Source organism: Poromitra crassiceps, assembly GCF_964638095.1.
Source record: "Poromitra crassiceps genome assembly, chromosome: 1".
Taxonomy (NCBI): domain Eukaryota; kingdom Metazoa; phylum Chordata; class Actinopteri; order Beryciformes; family Melamphaidae; genus Poromitra; species Poromitra crassiceps.
This window is the reverse complement of record NC_139623.1, coordinates 48,785,897-48,809,619: the sequence shown is the minus strand read 5'-3', so window position 1 is coordinate 48,809,619 and position 23,723 is coordinate 48,785,897. Positions and strand designations below refer to the sequence as shown.

At 42.3% G+C, this 23,723-nt stretch overlaps 1 protein-coding gene across 1 annotated transcript in view; it reads right to left on the bottom strand.

Annotated features, from left to right (window-relative positions):
- Window positions 1-17,659, bottom strand: part of arhgef12b (Rho guanine nucleotide exchange factor (GEF) 12b) — a 140,413-nt gene extending 122,754 nt beyond the window's left edge. The window contains exon 1 of the mRNA XM_083646927.1: window positions 17,619-17,659. Coding sequence (XP_083503053.1) covers window positions 17,619-17,650 — 32 coding nt within the window. The 5' untranslated portion in view covers window positions 17,651-17,659. The remainder of the gene's footprint in view (window positions 1-17,618) is intronic.
- Between the last annotated feature and the right edge of the window lie 6,064 nt (window positions 17,660-23,723).

The following is a 23,723-nucleotide window of genomic DNA, read 5'->3' as shown; positions in this document are numbered from 1 at the left end:
CACTATATAGCTACCATACATCTAACGTCCATAACATGGTGGACCATTTAACGTATTCAGATTTAACTCTGTATTCAGACCATTGGATTCAGCCCAGAAAACAGAGTACATTATAGCGTTATAAATATAGTCACATTATAAACAACTACCCAGCGCTGGGGTTAGATCAAAAAATCAAGTTAAATCAATGTAATGCAATGCTGTAATGCAAAGTAAGTAGCGTTAGCCGCTACATTAGCCAAAGTACCGGTAGTATCTGACTACCCATAATGCATTACGGCGATAAGGGAGACAGTGCAAATTCGGAAACTCCCCCGGCACCCGCTGGGGGCCGCATTTCATTCAATTTAATTCATTCAACCCATCAAACGAAATGAAACAATATCCGGAAGTGAGCTTCATTTTGCTGTGTCAAAGTCAATGAGCTCCTTTTGGTCCATTAATATATACGTCAATGGTCTCCACCACGCTGGGTTTAGGGTTTAGGGTGGGACAGGAATTTTCAGAGGTTTGATTGTGGGACAGTGTTGGCAAATGCAATTACAATTACACAAACTGCTCGAGAAGAGTTGTTTTCCAAGCAAAGTGTACCGTAAATTCCGGACTATAAGACGCACCGGTCTATAAGCCGCGGGACCAAAATTGACTATTTTTTTCTTCTATAAGCCGCACCGGTCTATAAGCCGCGGGTGTTTTGATGTTTAATTACCATATGAAAGGGTTCGTGCACAGAGAGGAATGTCGGGAAAGAGATGGCTGTTTGGGGAAGCTCCCATTTATTAACATTTCAACAAAACAAAACAAAAGTCAGGTCACTAATCCCCAGACAAAATCACACAACAATAGGCTATATGTGCAGCAAACCTGTAACCAGAGAAGTCAAGTCACTAATCCTCGTCTTCCTCTTCTTCCTGCGTACTGAAACCACCAAAGTCCTCATCTTCAGTGTCGGAAACGAACAGGTTCAGGGTGGCTTCGTCAACCACTCTCCTCTCTCCTTCATTGTCACTCAAAACCAACGAACTCCTCTTCGTCACTGTCGGCATCGAACAGCCTCTGAAGCCTCTGACGGCCCTCAGCGCCAGCTGTGGCGGCGTCATCCTCTTCATCCCGCAGCAGTCCAGCGTTTTGGAACCCGTTGGTGATTGTGGATGTTTTCACACTCCTATAATATTCCGTGCTGAGACAGTTCCTCCTGCTGCACCGTCCAACGCCTCACCATTGACTCATCGATGCCCAGGTTACGCGCGGCTGCTCTGTTTCCCTCTTTTAATGCGAGATTGACTGCTTTCAACTTGAAAGCTGCGTCGTGTGAATTTCTGCGTACCTTCCCCATGGTAAGTGAGAGTGTTGCTTCTACTGCTCGTTCTCATGCTGTCGAGAACGAGCAAAGCTTTTTTTTGGTGAAAGAATCCTCCAGGGCGCTTCTTGTTAACAGTCCGAGTGAGTGGCAGGTCGAACGTCAAAGGCACTTCATCCATATTTATGATCTGCTCCGGTTCGATGGAATATTCCTTGATCTTCCTTTGTGTGAATTCGCCGAAGTTTGTGATTTTCTCCTGGTAGTCGGGGGAGGGAGTTGATGGCCGAGTGGCCGTTTGCTTACCGTAATTACCATATGTAAGTGGTCACGCACAGAGGGGATTGTCGGGAAAGAGATGGCTGTTTGAGGAAGCTCCCATTTACCGTATTACCGTAACATTTCAACAAAACAACATAACACAACACCACCGTTGTTTATTTTTACAGTGCACACAGTGTCCGCGGTGTGGTGAAAAGAGGGCAAGAGAGGAAATTAAAACAGAAGTGGATTTATAGTTAGAAAGAGTGCTAAAAAAGAGAGATTTTATTTGTATTTTTTTTTTTTTTTTCTGAAAAAATCCATAGATAAGACGCACCGTTATATAAGCCGCAGGGGCCAAAAAATGGGAAAAAAGCCGCGGCTTATAGTCCGGAATTTACGGTACTTTAAAGTTAAAGTTTTATAGAGACCAGTACAAAATAGCTTGTTTATAATAATAAACTTTTATTTGTATAGCACCTTTCATACATAAAATGCAGCTCAAAGCGCTTTACACATGAAGAATAAACAAAGGTAAATCAGTGAAAATCAGTAAAACAGTGAAATTTATGTGATGTAAAGTTATGTGACCTCTCTTCTTGGTTTTAGTTAAACTAATTGAACTAATTGAACTAATTGTAGCCTGTCAGTATTACTACTATTACAGTAGTCAGGGTGTTATGAAGAGTTTGATAAGTTACTTTGATAAGTACTTAGTTTACCACGTGCTATTTGGATGGCCAATTCAGTACCACTTTTCGCCTCTAGGTGTCAGACATAATCACATAGCTGGGAAGGGTTTATATACTTTAAACTTTTTTTTTCTTTCTCTTTTTTCTTTCTCAAAATCTCACTTGAGATTTTATGTGTGGTTGTGTGTTTCAAAAACACATTCAATTAACACACAGTACAAGTTCCAAGTTTTAGTTTTAGTTTAGTTTATTTACAGTATTTACAGTATTTTCAGGTTTTGAATAATAATAATAATTAACAATTAACAATACTTTGAATATATTATACAATTATATTTACTATATATATATATATATATATATTGTCTGTAATATTTTTGATCAAGTCATTACAAGGACTGATCTTGGGCCACATCCAATGTGCCAAGTCTGGCTATACGCCAGTGATAACAAGGTCCTCATTACAAGGACTGATCTTGGGCCACATCCAATGTGCCAAGTCTGGCTATACACCAGTGATAACAAGGTCCTCATTACAAGGACTGATCTGGGTCACACCAAATGTTTTGACCAAAATTATTGAGAAAATGGCATTACATGTTGAATTTGTGGTAATTTGGTCATTTGTATCAGTAAAACATACATTTGTTTGATACATCTGTGAATCATTGAGTCCAATGTAGTATGTACCTTGTACAGGATGTGCCTTGTACAGGATGTACACACACAAGGAAACTGGATCCGGTTTGCTTAAAAACCGGGATCACATAAAACAAACAAGAATCACTATGAATCACAATATGAAAGAGTGTCTATTTTGAAAAGTGTGTGTGAAAGGAATATATGTACAGTTATAGGCAGTTACGTATATAAGAGGGGTCAATGTGTGGGTGTGTGTGTTTCAAAAAAAACATTAAAGCTAAATTAATTGACATTAAGACCTGTTGGATTTGACTTGACTTGACTTTATTTAAAACTTTAACATGCTGTACATTTGTTTTGATAAGCTGGGCAAAACAATCATCTATACTTTAACATGCTGTACATTTGTTTTGATAAGGTGGGCAAAACAATCATCTATACTTTAATATGTATAGTTAATAACCCCTAATAATAATAATAATATAATAATATAATAATTAGAATAATAGTAGATAATAATTAGAATAATAATAATTAGAATAATAATAATAGAATAATAATATAAATAATAAGTTAATATAACCAAATCTCAGAAAATATCTTGTAAAATACATCTTATACAACAAATACAACAAATCTTATCTTACAAACTTCATTGCAAAAGCATTACTTGCTTTGCTTAACCAATTTACCAATTTCATTTACCACAATATTTATGCCAATGCTTGTGATCACCACACCTTGCCTCAGGCCCGTTGACAGAAGAGCCCCTCTGAGGTCAGGGGCAGGTAGAGTGTGTTGAGTTAAATACAGACTGTATAGTGTGAGGGGCAGAATGATAAACAAAGTTGTATCATACACACAATGGACAATACTCATATAATTTCCCCCGGTCATTACCGACCTGACTGATAATAGTTTGGCCTAACTGATTCAGTTATATTATATCCAGTTTTTTTATTCCGGTTGAAGATTTCACAACCTCAATCTTGTTACTTTTGTACATCAGTACAGAGTACTGACTAACAGTTCATCATAGTTCTCAAAGTCAAATGTAAAAATAATGACAGAGTAGAACTCTGACAGAGTTCTACAGATTATTACACGCTACATATTATTTATGTACCATAACACGTCTTGTGTAGTAGCATAGCATGCTGCCACCACTTGTCATAAACTGTTTACTGTTTAGACATTGCTTCTAAGCCTGAAAAAAGACAATGATGACGCACCAAGAGGTACAGAAAATCATTGACACAGCCAACTGATATGAAGGCTTGTAGGTATGTATGACACACTTACAATCACCTGAAATTACACATTGGGTAATTAGAACCGCAAATCACATGCCATTAAAAACAACCCACTTGTAAGTATGCAAGTAGGAAAGATTGCAACTATGCAATAACTTACAATAACCTGAAATTACACATTGTGTAGGCTAATTAACTGTTTTAAAAACTGTTTTACGTGACGTGTAAAACATTTCAGCACATCAGAACATGAAAAACATGTTTGACTATTATGTGTAACTAACATGTATATATGCAGCACACATTTCAGCAAGTCAGAACATGAAAAACCATGTTTGACTATTATGACTAACCCATACGGTAGAGGCATATATGGATATATGCAGCATACATATATGTGATGCATGTACTTTTGGGCCAGGTCTATGAAACCAGCCCAATATTGTAACACATAGTGGCTGACATTAGTGGTACAGACGACCCTTGCAGGCACCAGGATAAGGGTTTGGTAAACAAATCTGACAATCTGCGTTCATTCAATCACAGTCCCTATAGGTACTATGAATTTCACTCAAGTGCTTGTGTAAATTCACTGTCTAGAAATTGTTAGAAATGGTCAAAGTTACAACTGATCCAAATTATGTTTGAAGCAAATAGCAAATGGTGGAACTAAAGTTACTTCTGTGTAGTAATCACTACTTCTGGATATTGGATGTTGGATATTTTGCATGAGAGAACGCCAAATTAGTGAATCAAATCAATCTAGATTCTAGATTGATATTGACCCCACATCTTAGAAATGCCTAATGTTTGGAAAGTGTAGTGGGAAAGAGTTGTTGTGTTTGATGTGTGTTAATGTTTGGAAAGTGTAGTGGGAAAGAGTTGTTGTGTTTGATGTGTGTTAATGTTTGGAAAGTGTAGTGGGAAAGAGTTGTTGTGTTTGATGTGTGTTAACATTTGGAAAGTGTAGTGAGAAAGAGTTGTTGTGTTTGATGTGTGTTAATGTTTGGAAAGTGTAGTAAGAAAGAGTTGTTGTGTTTGATGTGTGTTAATGTTTGGAAAGTGTAGTGGGAAAGAGTTGTTGTGTTTGATGTGTGTTAATGTTTGGAAAGTGTAATGAGAAAGAGTTGTTGTGTTTGATGTGTGTTAATGTTTGTAAAGTGTAGTAAGAAAGAGTTGTTGTGTTTGATGTGTGTTAATGTTTGGAAAGTGTAGTGGGAAAGAGTTGTTGTGTTTGATGTGTGTTAATGTTTGGAAAGTGTAGTGGGAAAGAGTTGTTGTGTTTGATGTGTGTTAATGTTTGGAAAGTGTAGTGGGAAAGAGTTGTTGTGTTTGATGTGTGTTAATGTTTGGAAAGTGTAGTGGGAAAGAGTTGTTGTGTTTGATGTGTGTTAATGTTTGGAAAGTGTAGTGGGAAAGAGTTGTTGTGTTTGACGCGTGTTAATGTTTGGAAAGTGTAGTGAGAAAGAGTTGTTGTGTTTGACGCGTGTTAACGTTTGAAAAGTGTAGTGAGAAAGAGTTGTTGTGTTTGACGTGTGTTATGTTAATGTTTGGAAAGTGTAGTGGGAAAGAGTTGTTGTGTTTGACGCGTGTTAATGTTTGGAAAGTGTAGTGAGAAAGAGTTGTTGTGTTTGACGCGTGTTAACGTTTGAAAAGTGTAGTGAGAAAGAGTTGTTGTGTTTGACGTGTGTTATGTTAATGTTTGGAAAGTGTAGTGAGAAAGAGTTGTTGTGTTTGACGTGTGTTAATGTTTGAAAGAGTTGTTGTGTTTGACGTGTGTTAACGTTTGGAAAGTGTAGTGAGAAAGAGTTGTTGTGTTTGACATGTGTTAATGTTTGGAAAGTGTAGTGAGAAAGAGCTGTGTTTGACGTGTGTTAATGTTTGGAAAGTGTAAGAGTTGTTGTGTTTGACGTGTGTTAACGTTTGGAAAGTGTAGTGAGAAAGAGTTGTTGTGTTTGACGCGTGTTAACGTTTGAAAAGTGTAGTGGGAAAGAGTTGTTGTGTTTGATGTGTGTTAACGTTTGGAAAGTGTAGTGAGAAACATAAAGTCTCACAGTAAATTAACCAATTCTGTGTGGAGGACTAGTTAGTTACTATTAATAGTTAGTAACTATTAAAATAATCATATAAAATACGAAAAAATAAAAACAATGGGTTTGTTGGGTTGCTAAGATGTTTGTTCACGTTCCATATTCCATATTTTGAAATAATACCCGTAGGTCACGGATATCCGGGGTCTGGGTTGTAACTAGGGATGGGTACCGAACTCGGTACTTTTACAGGCACCGACCGAAAGTGGGCGGTACTACCGAGTATCAGTTCACATGACATGAAACGGTACTTCATTTCGGTACTTTTTTTTTTTTCTATTATAATTTAAAAATCTCGGTACTTGAACGCATCTCAGTGATACAAAGACAGCGAGCGAGATAGAAATTCCGACGCAAACTTGAAGGCAACACACACGAGGGTGGGTTACGTCACCACGTCACTGGCTGCCAAAACAAGCAAGAAGAAGAAGATGGCCTCTCGCTTGCGGTCCAAAGTGTGGCTACACTTCACAAAAATAGACTCAGACAACGCTCGCTGTAATATTTGCGATGCAAAGTGCAAAGCTGGCCAGGGGAACACCTCTAACTTGAGGAAACACTTGGTAAAGCACAAAATATTTTTAAATGCAGAAGACTGTAAAGTATTCGACGCTGCAGCCACCAGCAAAGCACCTACAGCCAGCAGCTCCTCTGCTTCGTTTGCTGAAACGGACGACGACAACACTTCAAGTGTCACAAGTGAGGCTCAGGCGTCGACTTCTTCAACATCAGGTAACGTCATTTAATTAGCTAACGTTAAATACACGTTAACGTGTATTTAACGTTAACGTTACGATTTCAGACGGGCTAACTAGTAGCGTAACTAGCGTTGCTGCTAACGTTATTATTATCATCAGTTCGTGTCACCGTGAGACGTGTTATTCAACGTTACACTCTTGCTTTCTTTGCTAGGCCACCGTGTGAGAGTCGCACAGGAGACACCCTTCACCCTGGCGCAGAAAGCAGCTTTACCTAGGCAGAAGGTAAATGAGTGCCACAGGGCAGTGACTGCCTTCATTGTGAAAGGCATGTTGCCCTTCGCAACGGTGGAGTCTCCATGGTTCAGGTAAATTATTTATTTATGTATAAATGGGTGATACTGATAATGTGTGTGTGTGTGTGTGATATTCATAGAGTAAGCTAAGTTACTAACAATAAATAGTTATTTTTATTGTCTATATATAGGGAGATGACAGGGACCCTGAACCCAAAATACTCCCCTCCCTCCAGAGACCTTCTCACTAACACACTTATCCCAGCTTGGTATCGGGTTGAGAAGGAGAATGTGAAGGAGGAACTCAGGGCAGTTGACCATATTGCAGTGACCGCTGATGGATGGAGCAGTGTGGCACAAGACCATTACCTCACGGTCACTGTCCATTACATAGTGGAGGCTGAGCTAAAGGAGAAAGTCCTTCACACACGTGCAGTGTACGTCTCCCAGACAGGGCCTGCTGTAGCTGAGGAGATAGGCAGTATTTTAGATGAGTTTGGAGTTAAATCAAAAGTGGTAGCCATTACTGTTGACAACGCTGCAAACATGGATGTAGCAGTAAGGAGGATGCAGATTCTGAAGATGGGATGTTTTGCCCACACACTGAACATAGCAGCTCAAAAGCTCTACAGTGTGAAAGCTGTCTCCAGCTGGTCTTCAAGGATACGGGCCGTAGTAGTGTGGCTTAGGAGATCTAGCCTCGCCAAGGTTGTCCTTCAGGAAAAACAAAAACTCCTGCTTGGTAAGTTGAAGGTCCCCGACCGCGACCGTCCCCCCCCATAATTCTATTCTTCCATTCTTATTCTTACTATGTTCTACTGTGGGTCAAACCAAAAATTGTCTTCGCATTTCTATGTTTTTGTCTGTTTTCTTTAAAGGCCCTCAAGGTCAAGGCCCTCCACAGCATGCCCTCATCTTGGATGTCCGAACAAGATGGAACAGCCTCTTCCTCATGGTAGAGCGCTTTATGGAGCAGTACCCTGTCATCCAGGCAGCTTCGATGGACCCACGATTGAGGAAGTCAATGGACAGGTCAGGTGCAAATTATTAATTAAAAAAATAAGTCATAATTATTAAAATGGAATTAGACTGATTCTGAGACAAAGCACACATGCATATGTATGTATGTTGTACTTCTGGTTTCTTCTCAGACTGGAGAGAGTGTCAGATGATGACATCAGGAAGTGTGAGGACTTCATCGACACCATGGAGGTCCTGTACAAATCTACACTCTGTGTGTCTGCTGACAAGAGTGCCACTGCAGGGCAGATCCTCCCCATCCTGGACAAACTGAAGCTGAAGTTGAAGGTTGATTGATTTATTGATTGATTTTATTTATGGGAGACAACAAAATCCAAAGGATAACATGTCAAAGTGTGAACGCTTATTTCCAACATGGTCCCTGCAGGTGAAGGACGATGATTCTGCCTTCAAGCGAGCCATCAAGGAGAAGATCTGGGAAGACCTTTCCCCACGTTACACGGTATATGTAGTTCATAATAATTTAGTTCAGACATTCAGTAGTGCACTGCCCATGATGCCACCACCTAACTATTATCAAATTTACAATGCATTGCCAACATTTTAAAAATGTTAAATCTTGTTAGGATGAAGCTAATCATGACCTCCAACGGTTCCTTGAGGAGGCTACTGCCCTGGATCCTCGATTCAAAGCCAAAGTTCAGGATGAGGCTGTTTGGACCCGCCTTGAGACTGAAGCTGTCACACTGACACGCAGAAACGAGGTTTGTGTCCATGATCATTAAGATTGAGTGGACTTATGTGTTCTATTCTATATACATACATTCATATTTTAATTTTCTATTATTTACTGTGCTTGATTTAAAGGGTGGAGTTGGAGATGTGGCACAGGAGGAGGAAGGAGAGGAAGCGCTCCAGCAGCCGGAGGAGGAGGAAGAGGAAGAGGAGGAGTCTGCAGGAGCAACAGCAGCAGCTTTTGTAAGATATGCATAGCACTGACAATTGTTCTATTGATAACATAAATAATGCTTGATGATGAATCATGACACTTTTTTCTATTTTTAGCTACCACTCCATAAGAAAACGAGACTTTCGGCACTTGGGGAGCTCTTTGAGGACGAAGACCAGGCCCTGCTGGAATCTGTGGTGGACACCAGTGGTCCCTCAGCTGAAGAAAAGGCCAAGAAGGAGGTACAGCTGTATCGCAGCTTCCCAGCAGTCCTGACCAGTGTAAATCCGATTCTGTGGTGGTGGGAGAAGAGGGACCAAATGCCAATGCTGGCCAACTTGGCAACTTGGCACTGTGTGTCCAGGCCTCTTCTACACCCTCAGAGAGGGTGTTTTCAACAGCGGGGGACACGGTCAGTGTCGAGCGGGCTCGGCTCTTACCTGACAAAGTGGACATGTTAATTTTTCTCAAAAAGAACTGCTAAGGTAGAGCAGTAGTACAGTACAGTGTTAAGTTAGTTGTAGTTCATTGCTACTAGTTTATTGCTAGAGTAGCTTGTTGTTGTTTTATACTTTAAGTTGTAAAATAAATACTGTACAATACTTTTATTTATTTATATTATCTTGTTTTATACTTTAATTTGTAAAATAAATACAATACTTTTTTATTTATCTTTTACCCTGTCCTCCATTTTTCATTTGTTTTTGTAAGTAATACTCGCCACATTTTCTCAACCCCACTACCTTGCTGCGACGACAAGTAAACTCTTGGTTTGGGAGGGAAGAGGGAGGGAGGGGTTTTATTTTGTCAGGTGCTGCTAAACAAAAAAAAACTGACAAAGTGGACATGTTAATTTTTCTCAAAAAGAACTGCTAAAGTAGAGCAGTATTACAGTGTTAAGTTAAGTTAGTTGTAGTTCATTGCTAGAGTAGCTTGTTGTTGTTTTATACTTTAAGTTGTAAAATAAATACCGTAAAATACTTTAATTTATTTATATTAGCTTGTTTTATACTTTAATTTGTAAAATAAATACAATACTTTTTTATTTATCTTTTACCCTGTCCTCCATTTTTCATTTGTTTTTCTAAGTAATACTCCCAGTCCCCACATTTTCTCAACCCCACTACCTTGCTGCAAGTAAACTCTTGGTTTGGGAGGGAAGAGGGAGGGAGGGAGGGGTTTTATTTTGTTGGATGCTGCTAAACAAAAGAAATTCTAAATAAAGAACAATGTTGAAATTGAGAAGTTTGGACTTATTTGTTTTACAACTGTACATTTTTGTTGTTGCAAAAAAAAAAAAAAAAAAAAAAATTTTTTTTTTTACTCAAAAAAGTATCGAAAAAGGTACCGTTTTTGGTACCGTACCGAATTCCAGGTACCGGTACCGTACCGGTATCGATTCAAATGTGAACGGTACCCAACCCTAGTTGTAACAAGATTGAGAGTGGTTGAGATTGTGAAATCTTCAACTGTAATAAAAAATGAGAGGGGTCCATGCTACTGTAACGTTATATCAATTTTTGGTCATATCGACCAAGACCAGGCCAATTCTATTCACAGATCGTAGTGTATGCTAGCTAGCTAGCGCTAAGCTAACACTGATTCAATGTCGCCATATGTTTGAATCAAATGCTGTACAACACAAACAAGTTGCAAACCATTAATACTTACGCTCACACGTATAGTGATGCAGCTGATGCTATCATGTTGTTTTGTTTATTGTACTGTACAATAACGTAACGAACTCTGATAGGGCACATAGGTTGGCGTGTGTATGTATTCCAGTAAATATAATAACGCATCCGTTATTGCATACGCATAAACAACAAACTAACGCTGGTGTTAAATAAAAAAAATCAAGATAAATCAATTTGGTCATTCAGTGGCATTTTACTGCCATATAACATAACTAACATAGCACATAAGTAATCTCCAAAAACACAGTGTTGAAACACACTAGTGCATGCTGGGAAACTCTGGTCTGGTTGAGAGACGGGTAAACGGCATAGTCATACACCATAGTCTGTATTCAAATTTAGTTCAAAGCTTAATAGGCTTATAGCCTATCAAAAAACATCATGGTGATGTCACATCACAATTGGATCCGGAGTGGGAAAAACATGGGAAAATACATAATATCACACATGAATGATGAAGTTGACTGGAATGTTTCAATGAGAAAACCTGCCCACAATCTAACGCGCGCTATGTTTGTGGCTGTGTTTGGGGGCTGGGTGTGTGTGTGTGTGTGTGTGTGTGAGTGGGTGGGTGGGTGGGTGTGTGTATGTGTGTGTGTGTGTGTGTGTGTGTGTGTTGCACGTAGGGAATCTACAGAATATTTGACAGAATTGCTATGCCTAACTTTTATCGAAACAGTATAAGATAGCCTGCACAACATGCAATTATGGAATATTTGCATGTACAACATGCAATTATGGAATCTTTGAAATGTGGATACATTGGTATAAGATGGCCTTGACAGGCACGCAAAGGATATAAGGGGGGATGGGGTGGGATGGGCTGTCAGGGGGAACATGTGGGGCCTCTATGTGTGAGTCAGAGAAATACGTGAGCAAGCAGCTATTCATAGCTTTCAAGGGGGCGTTACGTGTTGCCGGGAACGCCCACCTGATCTCGCCGCTATTCGTAGCTTTCAAGGGGCGTTACGTGCTGTCGGGAACGCCCCCACCTGACGGTCAAAAAACAAACAAGTTTATTTAAAACGGAAGTGTTTGTGCAGACAGCTTTGCCAAGCTTTAGACAGGCCGGCCGTGGTAATAGACAAAAAAAAACGTGGGGGATGGGGTGGGATGGGCTGGCAGGGGAAGACTGGGTCTCTATGGGTGAGTCAGAGATTGATTGAGATTGTGAAAATGGTCGCCGCTGTTAACAAATATTAGTTTCAGATCCTAAAATGGGCCAAATGTATTTGGCCGAGATCAAAACTTTGCTCTGGCTGACACGGTGGCTTTATACACGCTGTCAGGCTGTCTGTGTGATGCGCACAACATTGCAACACCCACAAGATGGTCTAACTGATATGGAGGAAATGGAGAAGTGCCCTTTGGAGAACAAGTGGAATAAAGCTTTTTCCAAGAAAAGTGTTTTTTAAACAGAAGTGCCCTTTGAGGAACAAGTGAAATAAAGCTTTTTTACATAATGGTTTAAAAACAGAGGTGCCCTTTGAGGAACTAGTGAAAAATGACTTTTCACAAAAAAGAAGCCACGCCCCTTTGATGACGTAGGTGCCCTAAACTCCGCCCCCTCGATTTTGGCGTTTCTGCCAAGAGGCGGGTGGGCAAGGTATCCTATTTAACTACTTATGAGAGAGAGAAGGAGAAAGTGTTACTGCAGAAACTATCTAATAGGTAGCCTATTAAAGAGATACTTTAATCACTTTTTTCTGCTGAAAATCAATACATATTGGAATTTAGCAGTGTTCTTGATAAATTCAGGTCAAAGTCTTGTCATTTACTGTAAATCTGAGTAATTCCTCATCTCTTCTCACATACCTATGCAGTTCCATACATTCGGAAAAGGCCAGAAGGCCAAATGCCAGGCCTAGACTCAAATTTCCCTCTCTTTCTATTGGCAAAGCTGTTGGACTACGTAGCTCGGTTCATGACGTCACCAAACCCAGCCCGCCCATCTGTCGCACCTAGGCCCCTCCCAGCCAAAGTTTATAAAAGTGGCTCCACACCACCCTGGGCCTTGTGGCGAGAGTGGAGAATAGTTGAATAGAGCAAATCCTAACACTTAGGTAGTGATTTACATTGTTTCTCATTATTGTTTAGACAGCTCTGGTCCAGTCAAGCAGCACTTTTGTGCACTAATATTGTCAATTTGGGACATTTTGTTTTTGAATAAAATTGTTGAAATAAAATCCACGGATTTGTTTTTATCCGATTAATCGAATGAATAATCGACAGATTCATCGATTATCAAAATAATCGTTAGTTGCAGCCCTAGATTTCACCCGTTTTTAAATAAAAATGAGCAAAAATACACTCTTTACTAATCCTCCATTTTATTATTGCAAGAGCATAATTGAGCAAACATAAGTTTAGTAAAAAAATATATTTTCATGTCTACTGTGCATGTGTGCCACTACCTGCCACGAGGTATCACAGGCTGCCACTGAGGGTACACTACCTGCCAGTGTGTGACACTAAAGTTCCACTAGCTGCCACTGGCGCCACACTGAAATTCCACAGGCTGCAACAGCATCCCACTGACTATCCACTCAAGTGCCCCTAGCTTCCACCGACTATTCACTCAAGTGCCACTAGCTGCCACTGACTATTCACTCAAGTGCCACTAGCTGCCACTGACTATTCACTCAAGTTCCACTATAGCTGCCACTGACTATCCACTCAAGTTCCACTAGCTGCCACTGACTATTCACTCAAGTTCCACTATAGCTGCCACTGACTATCCACTCAAGTTCCACTAGCTGCCACTGACTATTCACTCAAGTGCCACTAGCTGCCACTGACTATTCACTCAAGTGCCACTATAGCTGCCACTGACTATTCACTCAAGTTCCACTAGCTGCCACTGACTATTCACTCAAGTTCCACTAGCTTCCACTGACTATCCATTGAAGTTCCACTAGCTGCCACTGACTATCCACTCAAGTGCCCCTAGCTTCCACCGACTATTCACTCAAGTGCCACTATAGCTGCCACTGACTATCCACTGAAGTTCCACTAGCTGCCACTGACTATCCATTGAAGTTCCACTAGCTGCCACTGACTATCCACTGAAGTGCCACTAGCTGCCACTGACTATTCACTCAAGTGCCACTAGCTGCCACTGACTAGTATCCGCTGAAGTTCCACTAGCTGACACTGACTATCCACTGAAGTGCCCCTAGCTTCCACCGACTATTCACTCAAGTGCCACTAGCTGCCACTGACTATCCACTCAAGTGCCACTAGCTGCCACTGACTATCCATTGAAGTTCCACTAGCTGCCACTGACTATCCACTGAAATTCCACTAGCTGACACTGACTAACCACTCAAGTGCCACTAGCTGCCACTGACTATCCACTGAAGTTCCACTAGCTGCCACTGTCTATCCACTGAAGTTCCACTAGCTGCCACTGACTATCCATTGAAGTGCCACTAGCTGCCACTGACTATTCACTCAAGTTCCACTAGCTGCCAATGACTATTAAGTAAGTAAGTAAAAGTTTATTTCTAAAGCACCCCTCCCAGCACGAGTGCACAGAGTGCTGTACAAAATATGTTAGTCAAAACATTTAGGCCTATATGGCACTATACTAGGGCATAATAGTTAACTGCTAACAGCTTTCTAGTAACCATGGGGGCGACCTCGTCTAGAATACTAGAGCAGTGGGTGTTAAAGGAGTTAACCATGAGATCTATGTCGACGTGGGAGGGGTTTACTATGTTGCTGTCAAATTTAGAGGCGAATTTATTCGCTGTCAGGCTGTTGATAACGCGCGAGCATTTAACTCGCTTCCCCAGAACAACGTCATTATCAAACAGTGTGTTAAACAGGACACAATAATGATCAGAGACAGTCAGCTCTTCAGTGCAAATCGAATTTATATATATTTTTTTTTTTTTTATGTTTTTTTCCCGATTTTTTTATCCCATTTTTATCCCCCGTTTAGTGCTCATTTGAATTACTCAATCCTGGTTGCTACTCCATCCTCTGCCGATCTGGGGAGAGCCGAGACTGATTCCATGCATCCTCCGAGACATGGGCAGTCAAGTCAGCCACTTCTTTTCACCTGCCCGAGGAAGCTTCACCGGTAGGACATAGCACGTGGGAGGTTCACGCTATTCCAACCAGTTCCCCTCCCTCTGAACAGGCGCCCTTAACGATCAGAGGAGGAACCATATAAGCAACCAGGATATGTTGCATGTTTTTGTGAAGGGGGTTCCTATATGAAGGAGACCCCCGGGAGGCACGGGGAGAACATGCAAACTCCACACAGAAAGGCCATTTTGCCGACCCCCACCCGGGTGGTGGGCACTCGAGGACATGCGGACGGGCGCGCATTCCTTCAGTGTTCTCGGCCCAGGTGGGAATCGAACCCACGACCTTCGAGCTGTGAGGCGATAGTGCTTACCACTGCACCACCGTACCTCCCAAATCGAATTTATCTTTAAACCAGTAGTAAATACAAGATCAAGCGTATTACCTTTTGCATGGGTGGGACCAGAAACATGTTGCATAAAGTTAAATGATTCTGTGACATTCAAAAAGTTTACAGCAAAGGAGTCCGAGCTATCGTTGACGTGAACGTTAAAATCCCCAACCATCAAAACTCTATCAAAGCGGATGATGGAAGCTAAAAAAATGTCCGAAATCCGAAATAAAATTTGCGTTTCTGCCCGGAGGGCGATAGATCAAAATGCAGTAGAAAGGGTTGGCGCGACCAACTTTGGAGACTGAGACCTCAAAAGTGGAGAAAGTTCCGCAGCTCACTGAACGTGTAGAGAAGCAGTCCCTGTTTATTATGGCAAGGCCCCCGCCTCGGCCTGTTGCTCGCGGGACACAGGAGTAAGAGCAGTCCGGGGGACAGAGTTCGTTGAGAGCAGCAAATTCCTCTGTCTTCTGCCACGTCTCCGTGATTCACTCAAGTGCCACTAGCTGCCACTGACTATCCACTGAACTGCCACTAGCTGCCACTGACTATCCACTCAAGTGCCACTAGCTTCCACTGACTATCCACTCAAGTTCCACTAGCTGCCACTGACTATCCACTCAAGTTCCACTAGCTGCCACTGACTATCCACTCTCAAGTTCCACTAGCTGCCACTGACTATCCACTCAAGTGCCACTAGCTGCCTCTGACTATCCACTGAAGTTCCACTAGCTGCCACTGTCTATTCTGAAGTTCCACTAGCTGCCACTGACTATCCATTGAAGTGCCACTAGCTGCCTCTGACTATCCATTGAAGTTCCACTAGCTGCCACTGACTATTCACTCAAGTTCCACTAGCTGCCAATGACTATTCACTCAAGTGCCACTAGCTGCCACTGACTATCCACTGACCTGCCACTAGCTGCCACTGACTATCCACTCAAGTGCCACTAGCTTCCACTGACTATCCACTCAAGTTCCACTAGCTTCCACTGACTATCCACTCAAGTTCCACTAGCTGCCACTGACAATCCACTGACGTTCCACTAGCTGCCACTGACTATCCACTGACCTGCCACTAGCTGCGACTCACTATCCACTCAAGTTCCACTAGCTGCCACTGACTATCCACTCAAGTTCCACTAGCTGCCACTGACTATCCACTCAAGTTCCACTAGCTGCCACTGACTATCCACTCTCAAGTTCCACTAGCTGCCACTGAGTATCCACTCTCAAGTTCCACTAGCTGCCACTGACTATCCACTCAAGTTCCACTAGCTGCCACTGACTATCCACTCAAGTTCCACTAGCTGCCACTGACTATCCACTCTCAAGTTCCACTAGCTGCCACTGAGTATCCACTCAAGTTCCACTAGCTGCCACTGACTATCCACTCAAGTTCCACTAGCTTCCACTCACTAGCCACTGAAGTTCCACTAGCTGTCACTGACTATCCACTCAAGTTCCACTAGCTGCCACTGACTATCCACTCAAGTTCCACTAGCTGCCACTCACTGAAGTTCCACTAGCTGCCACTGACAATCCACTGACGTTCCACTAGCTGCGACTCACTATCCACTCAAGTTCCACTAGCTGCCACTGACTATCCACTCAAGTTCCACTAGCTGCCACTGACTATCCACTCTCAAGTTCCACTAGCTGCCACTGACTATCCACTCAAGTTCCACTAGCTGCCACTGACTATCCACTCAAGTTCCACTAGCTTCCACTCACTAGCCACTGAAGTTCCACTACCTGCCACTGACTGTCCACTCAAGTTCCACTAGCTTCCACTCACTAGCCACTGAAGTTCCACTAGCTGCCACTGACTATCCACTCAACTTCCACTAGCTTCCACTCACTAGCCACTGAAGATCCACTAGCTTCCACTGACTGTCCACTCAAGTTCCACTAGCTCCCACTCACTAGCCACTGAAGTTCCACTACCTGCCATTGCCACTATGATGATCCATGGTGTCCCTCCCATTTATGGTGCTAGATAGCAGCTTGGTCCAATGTCAAAAAGTGACATTTTAATTCAATTGCTGCTTGGTTAATCACTTGAATGCTAATTTACAAGGGCAAGACCATAACAATTCAAAAAAGGTCTTATATCATGTTCTACAAGGTGCTTAATGTTGCCAATAAACAATTAAGGAGACTACCAGGTTTTTGGAAGGAGTTAGCGTTATAGGCTATACAACATTGTAGTAACTGACCGTTATCGGGTTAATAGGGAGCAATACCAATACATTTCATTAGCGAGGAACAGTCACAATACTTGTATGAGAGCATGAGAGAAAAACAGGGGGGGGGGGGGTAAGCTATCTTACCTGTCAGTGAGAGTTGACTGTGTGCCACTCATTGGGCTGCCCTTGTGCGTTTCCAAGGACTTCACCCAAATAACATTGTAATCACAACGTCAAACTATGACTCTACCGTAGCTAACTCATTAAAAATACGCCTTTTTTGTCTTCTCGATGTCAGTCCATATCCAAGAATTGTATCCAAGAAGAGATCAAATCCTGTTGTTGTAGCCTAGGCTAGTGGAAAAGTGCTGATAAAAAGTCAGAGGTGAACGTAAAACTCCCCTCAAATCAAGTCCAAAAGAAACGAGGCTTTTTCTCAAGGCAACCCGTGGATGTGATGCTTTTGCCAGTTGCTGTCTGCATCAGTATTTGTCAACAGACATCTGGAAAACTATTAACTAGCGTTACGTACGAGACAGCCAGCTTGTTGTAAATGTCTGTCCCAAAGTTGCACTGTCTCGGTTTCCCTCAAGTTCACGGCGAGAGATCTTCATAGCCTATTTTTTTTTAATCCTTGGTGTCCGGAAGAATTACGTCAAACTTTGGCAGCTAGATCCAACATGAACTTTTCCCCCCACTTATTTCCAAAAATTCCACTTTCCACTTTCCTGATTTGGACGCGTCCTATCCTGCATCCTGTCCCAAACCGTGAGATGGTTCCAGATTGCTTGACTTTAATCTCCACTACACATTAGTACAGCAGCAGCATCGCTTTTCGTTCCACAGTGTGATGCAAATGGAAAAGGAAATGCTTTGTCCCCCCCCACCCCCAGAAAAGTTGAAAAAAGAGGAGAGAAATCCACCTTCCCCATGATGCGTTCAGGAGCTCCTCGTACATCGCCACATGTACTACACACACCATATAGTCCATGGGCCAAGGCTCAAATTTTGACATATCGGTACCACCTGAGGTGACCGCACGATTTTGTTATTTTTGTCTTCCTACATGTCTCTAGTTTATATTTTGGTATGATAACCCTTCCGATTTGGTAGCTTAAGGATAGTTATCACTCTGTAAACAAACCTACCCCCAAAAAATTACAAAACCCTGATTTCATCATATCTCCTGAACCACACATGATAACGCAGAAGATGTGATGTTTACCCCTATGTTTTCATGGTCAGGGATTACAATGACACCCTATACAACATCATAAACTGTTCACATGAATAGTTAATGGTGAATTAAGTGGTGTTTTGGTGAATTCAGTGGTGTTTTGAGAAGGATACAATGCAATTAGTCCATGGGCCAATGGTGAAATTGGTACCACCTAAGTGGACCGCGCAATTTTTGTATTTTTGTCTTCCTACATGTCTCTAGTTTATATTTTGGTATGATAACCCTGCCAATCTGGTAGCTTATTGATAGTTATCACTCTGTAAAAAACCTTCTCCCATATAAATGACAAAACCCTGATTTCTGTGTATTAGTCCAGATGATATGTGAAAATCATGTTCACTTTTTCATAAAAGCATGAAACTTGGTACACATATAGTTTGGGGCCCCGTAAATCTTCAGAAATTAAGCCATCACAAAAATGCCTCGTGGTGGCCATTTTAATTCCGCCATAAGTGAATTATGTAGTTTGCATCATATCTCCTGAACCACACATGATAACACAGAAAAGGTGATGTCTATCCCTATGTTTTCATGGTCAAGGATTACAATGATACCATATAGAACATCATAAACTGTTAAAGTAACTAATCAATGGTGAATTTAATGACGTGAGAAGGAAATCACAGTTTCTGATAACTGATGCTATAACTTCAATTCCATGACCACTCTCTGGCTAAGATTTTTTGATGAGTAATTTGACTTCTATGGGCCTTTTGTTAAAATAGCCCCCAGGCCCCTCCCAAACATCCTCCGACTTTCTGCCAGATGGCAAAATCCAAGATGGCCACTGGTACAATCTTGAAAAATTTACTTTTGAACCAGAGCACCTAGAATAATGTATGAAGACACTTTTCGGTGTAAGTCAACCACAAAGAATCTGATTCTGACATCAGTTTAACATTCTGACATAATTTTGACCCACAATTCCAAGATGGCTGCCATCCAGTAGCGTGAAAACTTAACTTTTGAAGGGCAACATATACGTATGTGGTGTTTGGGGTTTACCATTTTTAGAGTAAGGACGGAGATTAACAATGGTGAATTATAGCTATTTTAATTGCAAATCCATGCCTACCAAACATGGTTTAGTAATGACAATTATTGTGTTTTGAGGGTAATTTCATAATTATGTTAGTCTCGCTGGCCAGCCTCCCCTCCCTACCGGGAGAGGAGTCTGGCGCCACGGAAACAGGCAACTGGGATAAGCCCTCCCCTGCTCTACAGCTGCTCCCCATTGGAGCGACTGTTTCAGTGGGTGCCGGATGTCTGCTCCCGGCTTATTACAAACTCTGTCATTGGCTCCGACCATGTCAATCAGAGCAGCTTCCGCTCCCTCCTCCCTGTGTCGCTGTAAATAGTGCCCTGCCGCCTCAGTGAAAACAACAACGCTAACTAGCTAGCAAGCTAACGGCAGAAACCTACACGCTAGCTCGTTGCTACACGCTGAAAAGGGCAAGTTGGATTGTTGGAAACTATTTTCCAAGGGCACTGCCGCTAAGCGCCGCCCATCGCAATCCCACTATGGAGACCTGCGTGGGAGGGGAGGCTGGCCAGCGAGACTATGGGAAAGGTGAAGGTGAATAGCCTATGTCCATTGTCCAACAAGTTTTCTCAATTAATTTCCCTCTTTGCGATGTGATAAAAGTTTCTCAGTGAGTTATAGTTGATTGCCTCACTGAATTATCTGCTAATATCCAATTTTAGCAGCAGAATTTGATGTCCTGGCGTGGGCACGTCCGTGTGTAATGACATATACAAAAGAAATTTTACTCTGCGCTGCGCTGCACAGCATAGAGATTATGGTGCGCTCAAGCGCAGCAGAGTATTTAACGCGTAAGAGGTGCTTTTTTTTAGCGTGTAAGAGGTGCTGCCCCGTATTCTGCGCAGAAACGGCTGATTGTGGCACGCCTATGTCCAGTAAAATTATAACAGGCATGCGCTTGTGCACGCCCCCAATTTGCATTGCACGCGGCGTACCGCTTTTGCGAAGATAGGGCCCCCGGGACTTGCAAGAATCTGGTCAACTTCTCCTCTCCTGCAGCATGGGCTGATTTTAAGTCTGCAATAGTGGATGCGAAAAGGAGCAAAAACACCAGACGCTGAAGTGACGAAGCATCTGGAAGCGCAGCCAGTTTCATTTTGGCGCACTTGTTAGCACATTAGACCGTTCAGTCAGACCAGCCGTGATGCGGCCGGCTTGCCCCATGCAGAGATTGTTTCGGCGTCTGATCTATTTTTGTGTGAGACCCGCGAGTGATTGTGTGAAGCCAGATAGGAAGTCAGTACAAGTGGTAACCGGCGCGGAGCAAAGCAGTGCGTCTGGTGTGAATGGCCAGGGTCCTGCTCGAGCTGAATTTACACACAGCGGCACTTTGCGTCTGCAGCATCACAATCATCTTCCACCCTCCTCCCTGCATGCATGCTCCAATCCGCTCTGACTGACTGGTGGCGACCATTTATGGATTTCGTTTCCACTCCCTCCGTGTCGAATCTGTCTATCTCAAATGCCTGTGCCACTGTGAAACAACAGCATCAACAATGCTAGCTCGTTGCTACATGCTGAAAACGGTTGGATCTGGATTGTGCAATAAAGCAGGCCTGCTTAATACGTTTGGTGGATAGTTGTAAAGGTGAACGGAGCCTTTTTCCCCTATACCAGGGTGGAGGTATTAGCAGCCAGACTCTGCCATTGTAGGGAGGGAGTCTGGCAAGCGAGACTACCCGGGGAGGAACTCAAGGTAGGAGCTGCTGAGATGGAGTGGAGCGCTCCAAGGCAGTGATTGACCTGGTTGTGGTCAACTTGTAAACCTCCACGAGTTGCTGGAACATTGTGTTTTTGATGAATGTGTGGCCTTATTCAACTCCAACATCACATACAGGAAGACGCAGAAGAGCAAGCGCATCTAGAAGCTCTATCTCCAATCTCTAGGGCTGCAAGAACCCTACATCACTCTCGTTGACATGGGCATGATCTAGATGATGGCAACTCCATCAGCAATTGGATTGGCAGACACAAGATGGCATCCCATACAAGTGGTCGGACTATGTCCACAAGGTGTCATCCATCATCCTTGCCCGCCATGGTGATGTTGACATATCTGTGTGATCGACCGGTATTACACAGCATACTTGGCTAAAGATGATGAGCGGAATCTGATGATTCAGAATCTATAGCTACAGCTAATAAAAAGAGCTTATTTTAGTTATCTTGTCATACATTCATTAAATATTTTAATGCAAGAAATCCTGGGGGTAGTTGGTACAGCAGTACCAAGGTAAAATGGGTGTTGACATTAACATATTTTCAGTGAACATAATTCTGAAATGACTCCCAAAACATCCACCATTGTTAATCTCCTTCCTTGTGGTAAACCCCAAACGCACAGTATACCTTCCCATTCAAAAGTTACATTTCCACAATACTGGATGGCAGCCATCTTGGAATTCTGGGTCAAAACTATGCCATAATGTCAAACTGATGTCAGAATCGGATTCCTCGTGGTTGACTTACACCGAAAAGTGTCTTCATACATTATTCTATGTGCTCTGGGTCAAAAGTCAATTTTTTAACATGGTGCCAGTGGCCATCTTGGATTTGGCCATCTGGCAAGGAAAATCCCAGGATCTTTAGGAGGGACCTGTGCGCTATTTTAACAAAAGGTCTATATAAGTCAAATAACTCATCAAAACATCTTAGCCAGAGAATGGTCATGGCTTTGAAGTTATAGCATCGGTTATCAGATACTGTCATTTCCTTCTCACAACGTCATCAAATTCACCATTGATTAGTCACTTTAACAGTTTATGATGTTCTATATGGTATCATTGTACTCCTTGACCATGAAAACATTGGGATAGACATCTCCTTTTCAGTGTTAGCATGTGTGGTTCAGGAGATATGATGCAAACTACATAATTTGCTTATGGCAGAATTAAAATGGCCGCCACAAGGCATTTTTGCAATGGCTCAATTTCTGAAACTGTACAGGGCCCCAAACTATATGTGTACCAAGTTTCATGCTTTTACGAAAAAGGGAACATCATTTTCACATATCATCTGGACTAATACACAGAAATCAGGGTTTTGTCATTTATATGGGGGTAGGTTTGTTTACAGAGTGATAACTATCCTTAAGCTACCAAATCAGCAGGGTTATCATACCAAAATATAAACTAGAGACATGTAGGAAGACAAAAATAACAAAATCGTGCGGTCACCTCAGGTGGTACCGATTTTTGCCTTGGCCCATGGACTAATAGACACACACCTGATATGGCACTCCAATGCTGCCTTTAAGTGCACCTCGTAAACTTCTACTTCGGTGTTGAAGTCTTAAATATGACTTGTCAGGCTTCACGCCCACCAAAAGTGATACATGACATTGACTCGCCTTCGCCCTGTCAAGCCCTGCTGCTGCAGCTTGGTTGGCTGCCTTGCTGCATTTCCGTCTTCAATTGGTCTATTTTGATTTTGGCCCCTCCTCTCGTCTTGTCATTGTCAATGTCCTGGCAATGTCCTGATGCCAGGTATCCCAGCATGCTTTGCAAGGTGATGATAGACCAGACCAGCACATCCGGGTGGTAATTTGCAAAAGATGAAGGCCGTGCCTCTTTTTAGGGGACAACACAAGCCACTCGCGTTGACTTCAATGTAAAATAGCAGTACCAAAAAAACAACAGAATTCATTTCGTTTATAAATGACCCAAAGACACCATGACATGACAATACAAGGACGGCCATAGAATGCGCAAGATACATCGACACGAGGTACTTGCCTTATATGAACACTGTATCCAGTTTCCACCAGGGCACATGCATCGTCCACATTGACGGTGTCACCCCTACTCTATCGCAGACCAGTTTTTTGTTTTTTTATTGTTAGTGAAACTATAGCCACATTCACACCGGCCTTGAAAGCCGCAAAATGCACGGAAAATAGGATCCGCGCCTCCGATGTGAAAGTTGTGAACACGGGTTGGTGGGTAATTGTTGTACACCTTTCGTTCCG